The sequence below is a fragment of the Moschus berezovskii genome, chromosome 20, assembly GCF_049115385.1.
Source record: "Moschus berezovskii isolate FMDL1 chromosome 20, NW_MosBer_1.0, whole genome shotgun sequence".
NCBI classification, from domain to species: domain Eukaryota; kingdom Metazoa; phylum Chordata; class Mammalia; order Artiodactyla; family Moschidae; genus Moschus; species Moschus berezovskii.
The window spans coordinates 59,294,322-59,312,873 of record NC_142479.1 but is presented as its reverse complement, the minus strand read 5'-3'; the positions used below and the strand labels follow the sequence as shown (position 1 = coordinate 59,312,873).

General features: G+C 36.3%; 1 protein-coding gene across 7 annotated transcripts in view; it reads right to left on the bottom strand.

Annotated features, from left to right (window-relative positions):
* TANC2 (tetratricopeptide repeat, ankyrin repeat and coiled-coil containing 2) overlaps positions 1–18,552 on the bottom strand; it is a 369,078-nt gene that overhangs the window by 134,049 nt on the left and 216,477 nt on the right. For all 7 annotated transcript variants that reach the window (XM_088829199.1, XM_055408159.2, XM_088829197.1 and 4 more), the window contains 2 exons: positions 12,778–12,926; positions 7,027–7,213 (listed from right to left, as the gene is read on the bottom strand). In XM_088829199.1, the coding sequence (XP_088685325.1) occupies positions 7,027–7,213; positions 12,778–12,926 (336 nt within the window). The remainder of the gene's footprint in view (positions 1–7,026; positions 7,214–12,777; positions 12,927–18,552) is intronic.

Sequence of the window (18,552 nt, the reverse complement as noted above, 5' to 3'; positions counted from 1 at the left end):
TGTCAATAATATTTTAAAACCAACAGCAATAATTTTTCAAAAAAGCTTAACATTTCTTATTCTGGCCTCTGTGTCAGTCCTAAGGGGCCCAGAAATCATGCTTCCAGTAATAGCAATAGTAATCATTTTTTTTGGAAATCTGATAGTAATCATTTTTATCCTGATTCGCTACTCTGCTTTTGTTGATAAAGACTAAGTTTTTAATGCTGGATAATGGTCTTAGGTAATCTGTTCTGAGAGAGAATGATTTAGAACTATGCAGTGTTTTGTAATAATCAGGACCATGGGTTTTGAAGTTATACAGACCTGAACTTGAATTTTGGCTTTGCCTCTTAACATCTGTGTGATCTGGGACCAATTATTTTTGAACCCCAGTTTTCTAAGTCTAAGAAAGATTATTATACTATTATGTAAGACAGAGTTAATTTACAGCTAGACTGGGCCAGTCCTATACTTATCTCTAGGGATGACTGGAAGTCTGGAACTGACTCTTAGCCAAGATAAAGTCAACTGGGATAACTAATGACTTATAATTTGCTGTTTAAAGTTTGAAATTCCCCAGGTAGCACCCAGGTCTAGTTGTTTATTGACAGCTTACACGTGGAGTACTTAGACAGCCTGGCTTAGCCATGGGACCAGAGACAGATAAAAAGAAAGCTTCACTGTCAACTTTTGGGGAGCTCTCCTGAAACCAAGATTCCTTATACAAATCTTGGTGATTTACACTCTGGGGACATAGTGCATCCATCCTATTTGATTAAAAAGGAACCTGGAGAACTCCACCTGGGAGGGTCTTGGGTCCTCTGTGCTTACTTGAATTCTTTTTCGCCTGCTGGACTGTATCTTTACTAAAAACTTTTTCTAAGAATTTTTCTGTGGAGTCTTACGTATCTTTTCAATTATTTGATCCTGGGAACTCTTTTACTCTATTTTCTTATAAGATGACTGTAAGAATTAAATAATGGTACCTGCCTAAACAACAACAACCTGCCTCATACTCTGTACTCAATCAATGGTTGTTGCCATTGTTATTATTATATTAGTTAGGTTAATCATGCAAGGGAAATGCTCTGGTCTTCTTGATCATTTAAACAGGTAGGGTCCAGACAGACAAATATTCACGCAACATAACTACCAAAATTTATTAGTGCTAAGTAATTAGAAGGTGAACCTTCCTTGGTGGCTCAGTTGGTGAAGAATCCACATGCAATGCAGGAGAATCAGGTTCAGTCCCTGGAAGGGGAAGATCCCCTGGAGAAGGCCATGGCAACCCACTCCAGTATTCTTGCCTGTGAAATCCCATGGTCAGAGGAGCCTGGTGGGCTACAGTCCATGGGGTTGCAAAGAGTCGGACACGACTGAGCAAGTAAACCACCACCAAGGATGACAGAGTCACTTGCACAATAACTGGAAGGACTTAGTGAAGATACAATTGCACAATTCTGAAAACAGGTTGTAGAAAACATGAAAAATTATCTAATGCTCAGTTTGTGACTCAGAAGAGTGACTTCTTAAATGTGACAATCTGGACCAGAGAACACATTACACCCTACTGGAAAGTGTGTGCGTGTGTGTGTGTCATTCAGTCATTCAGTGACTCTTTGCGACCGCATGGACCAGGCTCCTCTATCCATAGAATTCTCCAGGCAAGAATACTGGAGTGAGTAGCCATTCTCTTCTCCAAGGAATCTTCCCAACTCAGGGGTAGAACCCAGGTCTCCTGAATTGCAGAAAGATTCTTTACCACTGTGTCACCTGGGAAGCCCTGCCTACTAGAATATATGTTACTAAAGGAACAAGGGTCTTTGATGAGGAGTTTCTGATTTTGCTTTTTAGTTACTAATGTGAAATATTAGGGAAAAAAAAAATCACTGAACAAGTAAAGCTGTAGGCATTTAATTTTCCTCGGTGTTAAGTGATACAAGGCTAAAAGATATAAGACCAAATTTGGCAATAAATCAGGAACTAAAGACAAAACAAAACAAAACCCCGAGATTTGATTAAAAGGGGGAATTCAAGAAATATACCTTTCTGGAAGGAACTGTGAATCCCCAAATAAACAAAGGCCAAAACAAAATGGATCCATGCTTAAATTTGTTTTACTAAACACAATGCCAAAACAGACCACTATTAAAACTTCACGTGAAAGAGGATAGGCTACAAAAATGATGTGTATCTCAGAGTTTATGATTATTAGGACTTTTGCTTGAAGTTATTTATAGCTGATAGATTATACGCAGTTACTGGTATCTACCTAGGCACATATATAAGCGCATCATACCATTAAATTAATACCAATAAAATAGAGTCACAAATATGAAATTATACTGTAAATACCCGACAATCATGTCAGTGATATTTTACCACATAGTTAAGAAAGCTGTGAGTTTGAAGAGAGAGAAGCTATGACTGCTACAGAGAATGCTTTCGATGGTAGAAATTAAATCATGTATGGGGTGAATTCAGATCACAGAGAATATAAGAAGTCATAGCTATTTCCAATCCTTTAGAATCCGAGAGGAACATTTTACACTTATAAGACTTAAAAATTCCAGAAGCCTGCATTTCTAAAATTCTGATTTTATAACTAGAATTCTACATATTTTGGCAAGCTATGAAAGTGGTGCTGCTGCTGCTGCTAAGTCGCTTCAGTCGTGTCTGACTCTGTGCAACCCCACAGGTGGAAGCAATCACTAAAATTCTGATCGCTACAGTTGCAAAATGTAGTCAAAAGGAATTCACACTGAACTGACTGATATATAAAGGAATAAAAGTGAATAATTCAAATGATCACTTTTAATAGCTTTTGTGTTTTTTGCTGATGGGGCAAGATTTAAAAATGGTACACTAACAAACAATAGATGTTATTGTTTGAAATGTAAGCAGTATTTAATTTGGAAAAGCAGATATTTCTATAATCAGTGGGGACAATACTTAAACATATCTTTGACTATTATTACTTATGCCACATACAGTTTTCTTCTAACTCAAATGCAATGAAAAAAAACTAAAGATAAACAAGTTGTTTCTCAAGATAAGCTGCACATGTATAATTTGATAACTACTCTACAATGTAAGTAATTTTAGAAGCAGAAGACATTATTCTCTTGTCTCATGATTTTTCAAGTAAATCTGTTTCAGTATTTATATACACTAAATAATGGAAGTTTATTATTTTCCAGATTAGCTCTGTTATCCACAAAGGTACTTACTTTTGCAAGGAACACAATTTTAGAAATATACCAGCAAAAAATGAGGAACACTGTTATATGTCAAAGTGGGAATCTCATTTTTAATTTCAGAACATTATGAACATTTATTTTGAACATCCACTGACATGTTAAGCTTCCACTGAGAATGTACTTGTAAACGGATTTTGTCCAATCTGTCAGCACCATGCCCACTGCTTGAATAAATACATTTCTAAAGTAATTTTTTTTGGTATGGCAATATTGATGACATGCAGTTACAGACACTAATAATACCAACAGAAGAACCCAGGAAGAGGTTTGGCTAGAGATTATAAAAGTCACTGTGCCAAAATGAATCATATAGAGAACACAGGAGAATAGTCAATGGAGAATTCTAAACTCTACTATAAAAAATTTAATAATAATGTCCCATCTTGTACCCAATGGTCACTCTAAACACTGTCCAAAGAGTAACTGCAAGTGCCAGGTCAGTCATCCTTCATCTCCCATCCTTTTACTCTTAAGCTTTCTTTCGTTTTTATAAATATTTACTGAGCGCCTACCATGCTACCACATTTTCAGTTATTGGACTAGGCACTACAGATATGGATGAATAAGGCACACTTTCTCCTAACAAGAAATTAAATAGTCTAAGGATGAAAAGCAGGCTCTCAAAGGGATTATAATACTAGTGTTAAATGCAATGATACAGATATGCTGTATCTGGGAACATGGAATAGTAATAGGTACTGGAGAGGAGGTGGAGTGGAGAAATGAAGAGAGGTGGTGGTGGCAGTGGTAACTGAATACCTAAGGCGATTCTTAAAAGTACGTAGGAGTTAATCAAATTTAAGAGGAAGAGAGGAGATTACAGGCAGAATGATTAATACGGGCAAAAGTATAGAGGTGAAAAACTGGAATGTGTCAGGTTACCACAAAATCTAATGTTAGACTCTAGTAGTGGGATTAAAGGCTGGAGAAACTGGCTGTGGATAGATCAGGAGTGATCTAATCAGATTTGGTTTCCAGGTAGATTACTGCACCTTACAGATAACAGAATCAAAGTAGTAATCATTTTTCAGTTAATTTACTTTGGTGGCTGTGGGAAAAACAGACTTAGAAAGGACAAGAAGAAAAAGGCAGAGAGAACAGTTAGATCTGTATTAATCTAGGTCTAAAATAATGAGGATTATGAAGGCAATACTAGGAGAGATGAAAAGACAATACAGGGATGATAAATACAGGGGAAAGAAGGAGGCAAGGATTCCCCTTGGCTTTCTAGCTTGGGTTCCTGGGTAGATGGTGATGTCACAATAAGAATATTTTAGACAATTTTATGCAAGTAAATATGAAAAAGATTTAAAACATTATTAAGGAAAACATATTCAAGAAGGAAAAATATTTTAAAGTCCTATAGTATTAAATACATTGAAGTAGTAGTTTAAAAAATCTGCATGAAGAAAATATCAGGATCTTTCCGAAGCAGGACTCAAACCCACGTCTCCTATATTACAGGAGGATTTTTTACCTGCTTGAGCCATCAGAGAAGTCCACTTTAATGGTTCAGTTCAGTTCAGTCGCTCAGTCATGTCCGACAGAGCCTACTAAACGGTCAAGAAACAGATAATTCCAATTTTCTACACATTATTTCAGAGATTAGGAAAAAAGGCTACTTTTAATCATATTTTATCAACATATTTTGTTTTGTTAAAATATTTAGCCATTTAATGATAGTGTCTTCATAAATACTCCTCATATAAAGAAATCACAAGTTAGAAACTATGTTAAATACTGAGAGTATATAAAATTATTAGATAGGAATCCTGCCTTTAAGGAGCTTTGGAGTAAATTTTAAAATTAGGAAGTTTGAGTCTTCCAACTTTGTTCCCTTTTTCAAAACTGTTTTGTCTATTCATGGTCCTTTGAGATTCCATGTGAATTTTAGAATCGGTGTTCCTGCAAAGAACTTTGTTGGGATTATGATAGGGATTTCAATGATTCTACAGATTGCTTTGAGAAATACTATCATTTTACCAATCCATGAACAGGACGTATTTCTAATTATTTAAGTCTTTTTAAAATGTCTTCAGTAATGCTTTATAATATCTAGTGTACAAGTCTTTTACCTGCTTGGTTAAATTTACTCCTAAGTATTTTATTCTTTTTGATGCTATTGTAGTGGAATTGTTTTTTTAACTTTTTTTTGGGTTATCTATTGTCAGTGTATAGAAATGAAACTGGTTTTTGTATGTTAATTTTGCATCCTGTAACACTATTCTTTTTATTGGCTCATTATTTAAAATGAATAAATTCACATGCTGATATATATTCAAGTGAAAGAGATATGCTTAGTTGACATGGCATTAAATTATTTGCCATAACATCTAAACAAATATTTTGATTTGATAACCTCTAGAAGCAAGCCAAGAAGGCAATGGCAACCCACTCCAGTACTCTTGCCTGGAAAATCCCATGGACAGAGGAGCCTGGTAAGCTGCAGTCCATGGGGTTGCGAAGGGTCGGACACAACTGAGCGACTTCACTTTCACACATCGGAGAAGGAAATGGCAACCCACTCCAGTGTTCTTGCCTGGAGAATCCCAGGGAGAGCCTGGTAGGTTGCCGTCTATGGGGTCGCACAGAGTTGGACACGACTGAAGTGACTTAGCAGCAGCAGAAGCAAGCCAAATGGGGAAAAAATATTTTATTGTCTTATTTCCATTTTTCTGCCCTCTTCAGTGTCTGTCATTTGTTGAGCAGCCTTTCCTCACCCCTTCCCTGAAATCTTTACCTTCCTTGGCACTGGTAACACTATGCTGCTAAGTCACTTCAGTCATGTTCCGACTCTGTGCGACCCCATAGACGGCAGCCCACCAGGCTGCACCATCCCTGGGATTCTCCAGGCAAGAACACTGGAGTGGGTTGCCATTTCCTTCTCCAATGCATGAAAGTGAAAAGTGGAAGTGAAGTCGCTTAGTCATGTCCATGGACTGCAGTCTACCAGGCTCCTCCATCCATGGAATTTTCCAGGCAAGAATACTGGAGTGGGGTGCCATTGCCTTCTCCCTGAAACTATGTTAACTGTTCCCAAAGTAAATCCACTTATTCCGCATTCTCAGGAAATATTAGGACTATTTCATAAAACACACTGCCTTGTTTTTTCTCCTGTTTGTCTGATTACTCCATTTCTGTATCCACTGGCTCATTCTCACACCTCTCACCTCCCCCTGATCAATTAGAATGTTCCCTAAGATTCTGTGCTCAGTCTTGTTTTCCCCCTTTGCATTTCTTTTCTTCAGATTCTTTTCCCAAACTTTCCTCATTTCCATGTGACTGACTCCCCTTAACAAGCATACAACAGGCAGTAAGTATATGACAAACTGAGAAATACCAAGAAACTCTACTAGTTTAGTGAGAAATGAACTTTTTCTGAACGACTTCTGTTGGTAGATGGATGATGTAAGTGAATTTACAAGAAGCAGTAGAAAGAACTTTTTCTATTCACCCCTTCTTTCACCAGATAGTATCTTTATTTATTTACTTCTTGCTCACTCAGGGTATTTTATTTTCATAAAGTAGACAATCTCAGAGTTTTGTACGATCAGTGAGATAATGTCTTTAAAGGACTGGTTAAGCAGGGAGGGGCACCTCTATTTTTTTTTTTTATGCTTTATGTCTCTCTATAGCAACTTTAAAAAGAAAAGGACACATATTTTAAACATATATATAAATATATCTCAATAACTCAAAAGCAGAATTTTTGAAAACCTAAAGCTTGTATAATTATTACAAAAAGAAAAAAGACACAGAATGATTAGTATATAAACCAACTCACCAATGATTCCACTATCTCTGCTTTCAAGGGTAGAGGTTGGACTCGTGACAGCCCCATAGCTGCCGTCCTTGGCGGTCGCATTTGTACTGACTGGTGGGAGAGTGGAACAGGGGCTACTGGCTGGTGGAGAGGCAGTGCTGCTAGTCAAGGTGGAACAGGGACTTATCCGCTGGGTGATTGCTGAGGTCTGAAAAATTGAAATGAAAAATAAGATAAGCTGATCAGCTGTTAAGTGAAAGTGTATCTTATGGTAAAACATATGCTTTGAAAACAAAAAGAAAAAAAATATCTACATGCACAGCTTTTACAGCTATTAGGTTCTGTTTGTTTTTGCTTTCCGGGATAAAGCATTCTGTGTTCTATAATTAAGGTGAAATTTGATAAATTTGACATGAGCAGAGACTGTGGTCTGTTTATTCTGCCTAGTAAATTTACAGTGACAAATAGTCTTTATCATTGCTATGAATTAATAGATGATTTTCTTATTCATCAAAAATTTTTCTTGCTGCTTTCAATCAACAAAAATTTTCTGAAGGCTTAGAACTTAGTCTTACTAATAATTTTCTTTGGATAGAAAAAAAAATCTTTGCAGCCAAGGAGTAATAAAACTAAAGTTCTTAATGCAAATATAGATGGGCTTTTTATTATACATAGGTGGCTTATCAGAGGTAATAAATGAATGTAGGGAAAATGCCCATTTAAAAGTTTGTCAAATGAAGTAGAATAATATTAATTTAATACAAACAAAATAATTTCTCTGTAAAAACTGATTACAGACAGATCACTGAGTGACTCTTATACCTGAAGTTACCTCCTTTTTACATTTTTGATGGGATGCAATGAATAATCACCAAAAAGACTAATGGTAATATATTCTGGTTTACTTAGTTTAATGACAATTCATTTTCTTTAGCTCTTTCTACCCAAATAAATTCATGAAATAATGAATGAAAGTATATGTTTTTTCGAACACTTAAGAAATTTTTTCCTTTTCAAAACAGTAACTGGTCAATGGCAGAATTAAATGAAGGAGGACTAATGATAAATTTGACATTTAAAAAAAAAGCATTTCAATTTCTTTACATATAGAGTCTACTCATAATCTCTTTGATAAATTGAAGAGTTACATTTTATAACTTGATTGGAAAATATGTTGATCACTGGATATGAGAATATTAAGGCTCTTTGACTCATCCCCAAATGAATGCCAGATGCAATCCCCTATATTTAATTATCTGTGTTGAATCCAGGTTTTGATTTTAATTTAAATGTTATAACCAGGATATAAAAGATACATGCAACTCAACCAAGCATAAATGACATTCTCAGAACACTGCAATCAAGCAAATCTTTTCAATCATATAACTAATATAAGAAACTGATTCTTCTTAATAATACAATAAGTCCTCAAATCTATGCCATTTCTCTTCTACATAATTTTTCACCATTGGAGGGAAGAGTTTCAATTTCTTTGTAATTTCCTCTATTTCTACAAAATGATGTTAGTCTATTAGAGCATGAGGAGGGCTTGCAGAAATACCTGTGGAATGTAAAAATCAAGTTTTACTACAAAACTGACAGATACTGAACCCCACCCCAGTCTTACTAAATTAGAATCCTCCCTAGTTAGAATATGGCATAGCAATTTTTAACCGCCTCATTCTCAGTTTAAGAAACATGTGGGGATTTTATTAGAATTGTACTAGAATCTTTTTACATTAGATATATCTATAGTCATTCCATACCAAAAAAGTTTCATTTTGGTATGAATCTATTACTTCTATGATAACTCATTTCCATTTTCAGACAAGATTCTCAGTCTGTTCTCTGAGAAAGGAAACTATTATATTCATAATACAGCAAAAGTGAAGGTTAAGCTCAAATGACATGTAATTTTTACTGCAAGTTATTTTCTGGAAAATAAAGCATTTATCACAGAATGTATGCTTTAAAAGCTTTAACTGTAAAAGCAAAGCTTAAAGATCAACTCATTCAGAAAGCAGAAAATTTGTTTCATGGCTTGTGAATTTAAAGGCAAGCCTTATATTTACTTAAGGAGGCTAGTTAATGAGATACAGAAATTTCTTTTAGGCACAGAAAGACAAAATTATTTACTCGCCATACTATAGGCTAAAATGGACACCTAATTAAGCCACTCTACTTCTAAAACCTTTCGGTGGTTTTCCCATTGATCCCATTGGATCCCAAACTCCCAATCTGGATCTTTTCAAGGTCCTACATCCTAATACTCCAGAAACTACAGAGAAAAGAAAATACAGTGGTCAGCTGAATATCACTTTGAGTATCTTGTCTTTTGCAAAAAAAACTGTATATGCTAACTTGTGTGTGCTGGATTCTGTCATTATTAATACTGCTCTGAGGACACCATCACTATAGGTGTTCTTAAACAAAGCATATCTTTGTTAGTATGTTCTTTAGCACAGAAGAAAAGTCACTAATAATCTTCCTAAGACTAGAAATTCCAGTGATCAATTCAGCCACTTTCTTAGGTGGTTCCAAGACAGTGTCATGGTATATTACATTTCAAGCAGGCTATCATGTAGTTTAATTATTACTAACTTACATTTGTTTAATGTTTCAAAGTTAAAGTTTTTTTTTAAAAAAATGTTACTACCTCATTTCTCCTTATCACCAAGTATGAGGTATAAAAACTACACTAAATATAAAAGCTAAGAAGCAATTTCCCCCAACTCATACAGTTTCTGAATATATTTACATACTAATTATATTACATATTGTTTTATATCTTTGTTTGCATGACATTTTACAGCTTACAAAGTGCTTTTGTATTCATGATTTAACTTGATCTTCACAACAATCCTGTCATTATTTCATATTACTCTAGACTGGTTTGGTGTAGCTATTGAGAACATATATTGTAAAAGCAGACTGCCTGGATTTGAATACTACTCCATCACTTTCTGGTAGTGTTTTTTTTTCCTATCTGAAAATTGAAATATTAAAAGGACTCTACCACATTGAGTTCTAAGGAAGCTTAAATGAAGCAGTGTAAATAAAGCCATCAGTACAATGATTATACATAGTAAACACTTATTTAATGTTAGTTACTATTAACTTTGAAAAACCTAAAGCTGAGAGAGGTTAAGCGACACGTCCAAATTTACAAAATGGTAGGTGGTAGAGCTGGAACCAGAACACAGATTTTCTACCTTCTGGTTCAGTGACTTTTCTATTATGGCATCTCTTTAATACATTAAATCAATGATACTACTCATTTACTTATTTTATGATGAATCATGTAGTAAATGCACAAGTAAGGCACACTCTATTGACGTGGGACTTAATTCAGAAGTCACTGAAGCATGCTGTGACAATAAGGCATCTCAAAAGCAACCCAATATAAATTTTAGCACCTGAAGAAATGTAGTGTTTTAGAAACAACATGGTCCTTGGCAAATTCTCAGATTGTAATGTCATGTTGCTTGGTCATTATTATAGCAGTCATATTTTAACCTGACATCAATATCAAAAACTCATAAGTAAAATACATGTTTTATTTATACCAATTTTTAAAAAGCCCTCAACATATATCATTTTCATTTTCTATTCAGATCACATGATACTGACATGGTTACAATGTAAATTAGTTATGAACAGAAAAAAAAAATCAATCCCTGTCATCATGAAGCTTACCTTCTTGTATGAGATCAAACAACCCCTCACAACTAAATATGTCATGTAATAAGTTAATGATAAGAGCTATAAAGCAGGGTAAGGGGATACAGTGACAGGCAGGGGCTATTAGATAAAACAACTAAGGAAGGCCTTACTGAGGAGATAACATTTGAGTAGAACACTGGATAAAGTGAGGAAGTGAGTTATGTGGAAGAACATTTTAGTATAAATGAATGTTTTATGTGTCTGAGGAATGACAGGAAGGCCAGTGTTGCTGGAAGGCTGCAGTGAAAGGGAGAGGGGCAGGAAATGATACAGGAGAGGCACTAAGGGGTCAGATCAGGTAGCCCCTTTCTGGTCATGGTAAGGATTTCAGATTTACTGTTAAATTTGGGGGATACAGTAGAAGATTGAGAGCAGAAAAATACTGGGCTGGCCAAAAAGTTTGTTTAGGTTTTCCACAATAGCCTATAAAAAAATCTGAACAAACTTTTTGGGCATAGAATAAAAAGGACCAGATTCACGTTTTACAAGGGTCACTCTGGATTCTGTGTAAACAGACCACAGGAGGCAAAAGTGGAAGCAGAGCCCTGTTAGGAGGCCATTTATTCAGGCAGTAAAAATTTATTGAACACTTACTAATAGCAGAGTTTGTCCCAGGTGCAGAGGATACAGGAGTAAATGCGAGTGTGCTCAATCACTAAGTCGTGTCTGACTCTTTGCGATACCACGGCCTATCTATCACCCACCAGGCTCCTCTGTCCATGGAATTTCCCAGGCAAGAATACTGGAGTGGGTTGCCATTTTCTACTCCAGAGGACCTCCCTGACCCAGGAATCCAATCCAGTTTCCTGTGTCTCCTGCACTGAGATGAATATTTGGATCATTAATTTTTCAGATTTTCTAATGTATGTATCCTAAAGTTTTTAAATGCGTATCTTTATATACTACAAGTTTTGTTACATTTTGTTTCTATTATTTCAGTTTAAAATATTTTCTAATATCTTGTGATTCTCCAACCTAAAGGCTACTTAGGAGTATGAAGTGAAGTTGCGTAGTTGTGTCCGACTCTTTGCGACCCCATGGACTGCAGCCCACCAGGCTTCTCGGTCCAAGAAATTTTCCAGGCATGAATACTGGAGTGGGTTGCCATTTCCTTCTCCAGGGGATCTTCCCAACCCAGGGATCGAACCCAGGTCTCCCGCATTGTAGGCAGATGCTTTACCATCTGAGCTACCAGGGAAGCCCACTTAGGAGTATATTAATATCCAAATACTTGGGGATTTTGATTTTCTATATGTTATCTCTTAGTTATCATTTTCTAAGTTATTTTATAATCGATTAATTCTACTAAAGTAGTGAAAGTGAAAGTTGCTCAGTTGTGTTGACTCTTTGAGACCCCATGGACTATACAGTCCATGGTATTCTCCAGGCCAGAATACTGGTTTGGGTAGCCTTTCCCTTCTCCAGGGGATCTTTCCAAACCAGGGATCAAACCCAGGTCTCCCACATAGAAGGAGGATTCTTTACCAGCTGAGCCACAAGGGAAGCCCAAGAATACTGGAGTGGGTAGCCTATCCCTTCTCCAGCACATCTTCCTGAGCCAGGAATTGAACTGGGGTCTCCTGCATTGCAGGTGGATTCTTCACCAACTGAGCTATCAGGGAAGCCCTACATCTGTCAAGATCTGGTCTATGAATCAGTATATTTTAAATGTGCTAAATAATCCATGTGTATCTGAAAACAATGTGCATTCTGCAATTTAGGGGTATGGTGCTTTTATACACACACACACACACACACACACATCTTGTTTGTTGGTTTATTTAGTTATTTCCTCATTCATTCAATAAAAGAATCAAAACCTTGAAGTGGCTTTTTAAAATTAAGAACAAAACCAAAAAGTGTTCCACAAGCTGAAGAAATACAGTGATTATGGAGAATGAAGTTATATTCCAGGCCTGAAAAGGCATTTGACACTTGGGATCACTGTTCTGACAAGACCCACACCCACGCCCTGCAACATTTTTTCTTTCCTGGTTATAATAGGCTGATTCATCCCACATTTCAATAAGTTGATGGGAAGCAGTTTACCTGATTTTCATCCTGTACTTCCATGTTGTATTGGTCACCGGGCTGAACTTCCGTGACTTTCTCCCCAAGGAGGAAACCCAGACGAGTCATGAGTGTGTTTGCTGCCTCATCTACAGATGGAGGGGGACCAAGTTCCTGTTCAGCATCACCTGCAACAGGAAGACATTGAAACACCTGAATCTTTCAAAATAAAACGGGCAGTTTTACAACTATTTTTACATTCTGTTTGGTCATTTCCTTTGTTTTCACATTCTAAATCCAAAATTACGAGGTCCCTGACCAGAAGCTTATTTTTCCACTGTTACATATTACAATTGACAGTCTACTCAGAATTCTCAATATATTTACTTGAAACCCTTGAGTTTGAGAGAATGTTTTTGTAACTCATTCAAAAGAAGTTTCCCATTTCTGTGGCAGTTTGGCTTTCCAATACAAGTCCTAGTCTTGGGATCTAGCTCCTGGCCACAATCACTGCCTTCATTCAGGTTCTTTTATCTCTTTTTTCTTAGTTTGTGTAAATATTCTTATTTTAAAATCAGTTCAAACTTACAAAAAAGTTTCAAGAATAGTACAAAGAACATTTTTTTCCCCTTAATCACTAAAATATAGACACGCTACCCCATCAGGCTCAGACAGTATGCATTTTCTATGAACAAGGACATTTTCTTACATAACCACAATACCAACAGAGAAATCAGGAACCTAACATTTCACATTATGATCTCATCTACAGACCCCATTTAAGTTTTGATATTTCTCCAGTAACGTCGTTTCTAGCAAAAAGGTCCAATTCGGGATTAAGCAATGCATTTAGTTCTCAGTTTTCTTTGACTCTCTGAATCTCGAACAGCTCCTCAGTCTTTTCTTAACTTTCACAGCCTTGACACTTTTGAAGGCTGTACGTCAGATATTCTGTCCCGTGCCCCTCAGCTCCAGCTCTTCTCATGGCACCTCACGACTCAGTGCAGGGGGAGCACTCGGGCAGCACTTTCACAAAGTTAATGCCGTGTTAACTTGGCTCACTTGGTGATGGTAGTGTCTGCCACGTCTTTCCACTCTGAAATTATACAACTTCTCTTTGTAATTAATAAGTGTTTTGTGGGGGGGATACTTTGAGAATATATACGTATTCCATTCCTCACCAAATTTCGAAATTATTTGATAAAAATACACGTAACAATATTTGTCATTTTAACCATTTTTAAGCATACCATTCAGTGGCAATAAGTGCACTCACAACATTGTGCAACCATCTCCATTTTCAGAACTGTTTAATTACCCCCCAGAGAAACTGCATCCACTAAACAAAACTCCTCAAGCCTAGCAACCTTTATTCTACGAATTTGCCTATTCTAGGCACCTCATATAAGTGGAATCATACAATATTTGTCCTTTTGTGTCTAGCTTATCTCACTTTGCACATTTTCAAGGTTCATTCATGTTATAGCATGTATCAGAATTTCACTCCTTGTAATGGCTAAGTTATATTCTATTTTATGTACATACCCATTTAGTTTATTTAGTCATCTGTCCATCACACTGGACACTTGAGCTGTTTCCACCTACTAGATATGAATAATGATCATATGAACACTAGTATACAACAGCAGTCTGAATCTCTCCTCAATAAGCTTTTGCCCACTATTTTTAGCATCCATTAATGTTTCCCAGTTAAATTAATTATTATCATGCTTGTCAAATAGTAATTTTTCTAAATCCATCACTCTTTTACAGTTTAGTTTCTTTTCCTTTATCTATGTGTCTATCTACGTACCTACCTATCTGAACTCAAAGACTCCTAGTTTAAAACTCCTAAACTCAATGAATTATAATCTGTTACTGTTATCATTTATTTTGTTGCTCAAATTGTCCCAGAGTTGGTCAGGCAAGCCTTTTCAATTTGGCTCCTGTAACCTTCTGACATATCCCTGTCATTTTCTGAGTATCTCTTTGCTTTCTGTCACAAGATGTTGTAGGTTCCTCACGTACTTTCTCTGCCGTAGCCCTTGAATCAGTCCTTTTTTCCAAGAAAGCCTGATTTTTTTAAAGTGGGTAAACGTATTTAGAATATCAGATATGCTCATCAGATGAGGATGTCACTGCCCTGCAGGTCCACCACATGAGCAAAGTTACAGTTATGTTCATACATATACACATACCCACAGCTCTACATTCATAAGTTCTCAGATGAGACCTAATTCAATACCTCAGGGTTAAATCTGAATTTCTTCCTTTCCAAGGTTGTAACTTTTCTGCAACAGTGAAAAACCTGATCTTCATTTTCCTTACTTATTTAATCTATTCTCCTTGCATGTAACAAATCTCACTGCTGCTTACTGCTACCCTGCACACAGGTGCTCTACTCACTCTGGTTGGGTTCCTACCCTGAACTATCACTTTCCCAGTCAGGTCAGTTTTTTCAAAACTGATGTATAATTCATATACCATAAACTCTTCCCCCTTAGAGTATACAGCTCAGTGGCTTTAGTACATTCATAAGTTTATGACCACTCTAATTCCTGAATATTTTCATCACTCCAAAAATAAACCCACTCAGGTTCACTATTTTGCCCTGAAATTTAGACCCCTATATTTTTTGATCTCTGGCTTTCACTGTAATCTTCTGTTTCCAGTATGCTACCTTCTTTCCATACAATTAGTTTTTAAGCTTCTGTATTTAGGCTATTTTTCAGGGGTTACCAACTACAGATATTGTTCTTTTTCATACCTTTTCACTGAGGGCTGCTGAACAAAGTCAATATGAGAATCTTCATTAGCCTCATCGTCAAAATAAATTTATTTCCAAATAAAGAATTTACAGAAATTTACAGATACAAAAAAGAGCCAGGGAACTCAAGATGATCTATTTTAAATGTGATGAAGAACTAATTTACCTAAACTGAATTTATCTGTTTACATTAACTTGATTCATTGCCAACATTTTTTCAGATTTTGTTTTATGCTCAAGTATATTTATAACAATTCACAGTAGCACATATCCCATATACAGTATTACCAAAATAATTTTTTGTTTTTTTGCTATCCTTTCACCATAGCAAGTGTTAACTATAGTGTCATATGGTTTGATACTAAAGCACAATAGCTTATTTCTTTGGATAGTCTGTGTTACACATTAAATCACTCCAAATGGCAAGAAAATGAGATTATCTAGTCCCAAAAGTCCATGGGGACTGTAGCCCGCCAAGCTACTCTATGCATGGGATCTTCCATGCAAAAATACTAAAGTGGGTTGCCATTTCTTACTCTAGGGGATCTTCTGACCCCAGGATCGAACCCATGTCCCCTGTGTCTCCTAAATTGGCAGGCAGTTCTTTAACCACTGAGCCACCTGGGAAGCCCCGCATTTTTGTATAGCATTACTGAACTCAAAGTGTGGAAAATCTATATAGAATTCTTATTGGATTTATGTCAGAGTAGAAAAACAGGGATCTATATTCCCTTCTCCACTTCCTCTCCAAGAAACAACAAAAATGGATTTCTCTGCCACAGAACAGAAAGATATCCCTGGGGCTTTATTTCTCTATAACGTCCAACATTATAGACAATTCCTTCTCTTTCTGCCTCTGCCCAACCAAGGTACTCTAACAAAATCTCAGGAAAAAGTTGTTATATATGCAAACGCATCTTTGAAACAAGGACCCTAAATCTAAAAAAAAAACCACAAATGAATGTATATAAAAACCAGTAACAGACTTACAGAGAGAGAAAACAAACCTGTGGTTATCAAAGGGGAGAGAGAAGGGAGGAGGGATAAATCAGGGGTATTGGATTAGCAGATTCAAACTACTACATGTAAAACAGATAAGCAACAGGATATACTATTCAGCACAGGGAATTACACCCACTTTCTTATAATAATCTTTAATGGAATATAATCTGCAAAAATAATCACTATGTAGTAAACTTGAAACTAACACAATACTGTAAGTGAAATAAACTTCAATAAAAACAAACAAATCCCCTCTCTTCATTCAAGCAAACTTCCACCTTTAAACCCTTGCTAGAAAGAATTTTTCGTTTTGTTACTATAGTGTGTGGAATTTCTAAACTACTAAGCCATCTATTTAATATTATTAAAATTTATCAAAGCCTACTACAAACCACTCCGGTATTCTTGCCTGGAGAATCCCATGGACGGAGAAGCCCACGGGGTCGCAAAGAGTCGGACACGACTGAGCGACGGAACGGACGGACGGACGGACTACAATAACAAGAATACTTACAGTACATGAAATCAAAAGTAAACAGATTCTGGGTAAAATGCTAAAAGTTATTTTGAAGATATTTATAATAAAATGCAAAAGTGCCTGACCTCTTTAGATTTCACAACATACTACTACACTACATACAAATGGCAGGCAGAGACTATAATTACATTATCATTTCATGCATTATTCTCAAAAGTCCAAATGTTACTCATTTAAGAAAGAGGCTAGAAGAAAACTAAACTAAATTCTTCCTTTTTCTTCTAGGCTTTTTTACTCATGTCACAGTTATTCTTACTATGTCACTCTAGTGTCTTAATTGTTTTCCTAAATATTTCTTTTAAAGGATACTATTTATTATTTTGAAGAAGTCTCCAAGTTCATATCCTTTATATACATCAAATGATTGATGGAAGAGATGATATAGTGACAAGATTTTGCTGAAATTACTACAGAAAAAATGGGGAAGATATTGATAAAACAAGTTGTCAAAATTATTGAAGCTAGGAAGTTAGTACATAGCAGTGCATCATTCTACTCTCCATCACTGTGAATGTTTGGAACTTTGAGAAAAAATTATGCAGGGAAGTTTCTTTTAAATAACTTAGTTATTCTCAACTGGTGACAATTCTGTCCCCAGGGAACACGTGGCAATGACTAGAGATATTTCTGGCTGTCACACTGTGGGGAGGGGTGTTGCTCCTGGCACCTGGTAGGTAGAGGCCAAGGATGCTGTTAACCATCCTACAATACACAAGACATCTCCCCACAACAAAGGATTATCTAGCCCCGAAAGTCATTAAAGAGAATTAAGGTTGAAAAACCCTGAAACAGCTCGAATCACCTTATCCTTTGTTGTCGTTCAGCTGCCAGGTCGTGTCTGACTCTTTGCAACCCCTTATCCTTTAAAAATCTATCAAATTGAATGAACTCAACACAGCAGGAAAACAAGTGCCCAACCTGTTACTTCTGAGGATTCTTAATAAAATTGCTTCAATTTCCAACTTACTATGCATTTTTACTCTTGGGACCATTTCCTTCCTGAGTGTAGGGTCTATTTTCTGCACTACTACATTCTGCTATAGTCTTTTCAGTCTTCAAAGAACCTTAGTCTTACAGTGCATGGTGTGTGCATCCATGCTCCATTGCTCAGTCATGTTAAACTCTTGGTGACCCCATGGACTACAGCCCACCAGCGACCTCTGTCTATGGAGTGGGTTGCCATTTCCTTCTCCAGGGATCATCCTGATCCAGGGATTGAACACGGGTCTCCTGCAATGGCAGGAGGATTCTTTACTACAAAGTGACCTGGGAAGCCAATGATGCATGGACAGGACTTTACTGGTGTTATATTGTATATGTCAAGGGTGGGGGATTATATCATGACAGAGAACAAGTAAATGAAACTAAAAATATATCTCAGTTTTTCAGATTATCTTTTTTAAATTATAACAACATCCAGCAGATATGGGGATTAGTTTATATGCCAGGCACTATTTCTAAGCATTTTATATACATTAAGTCATTTAATGATCATAACAACCCTATG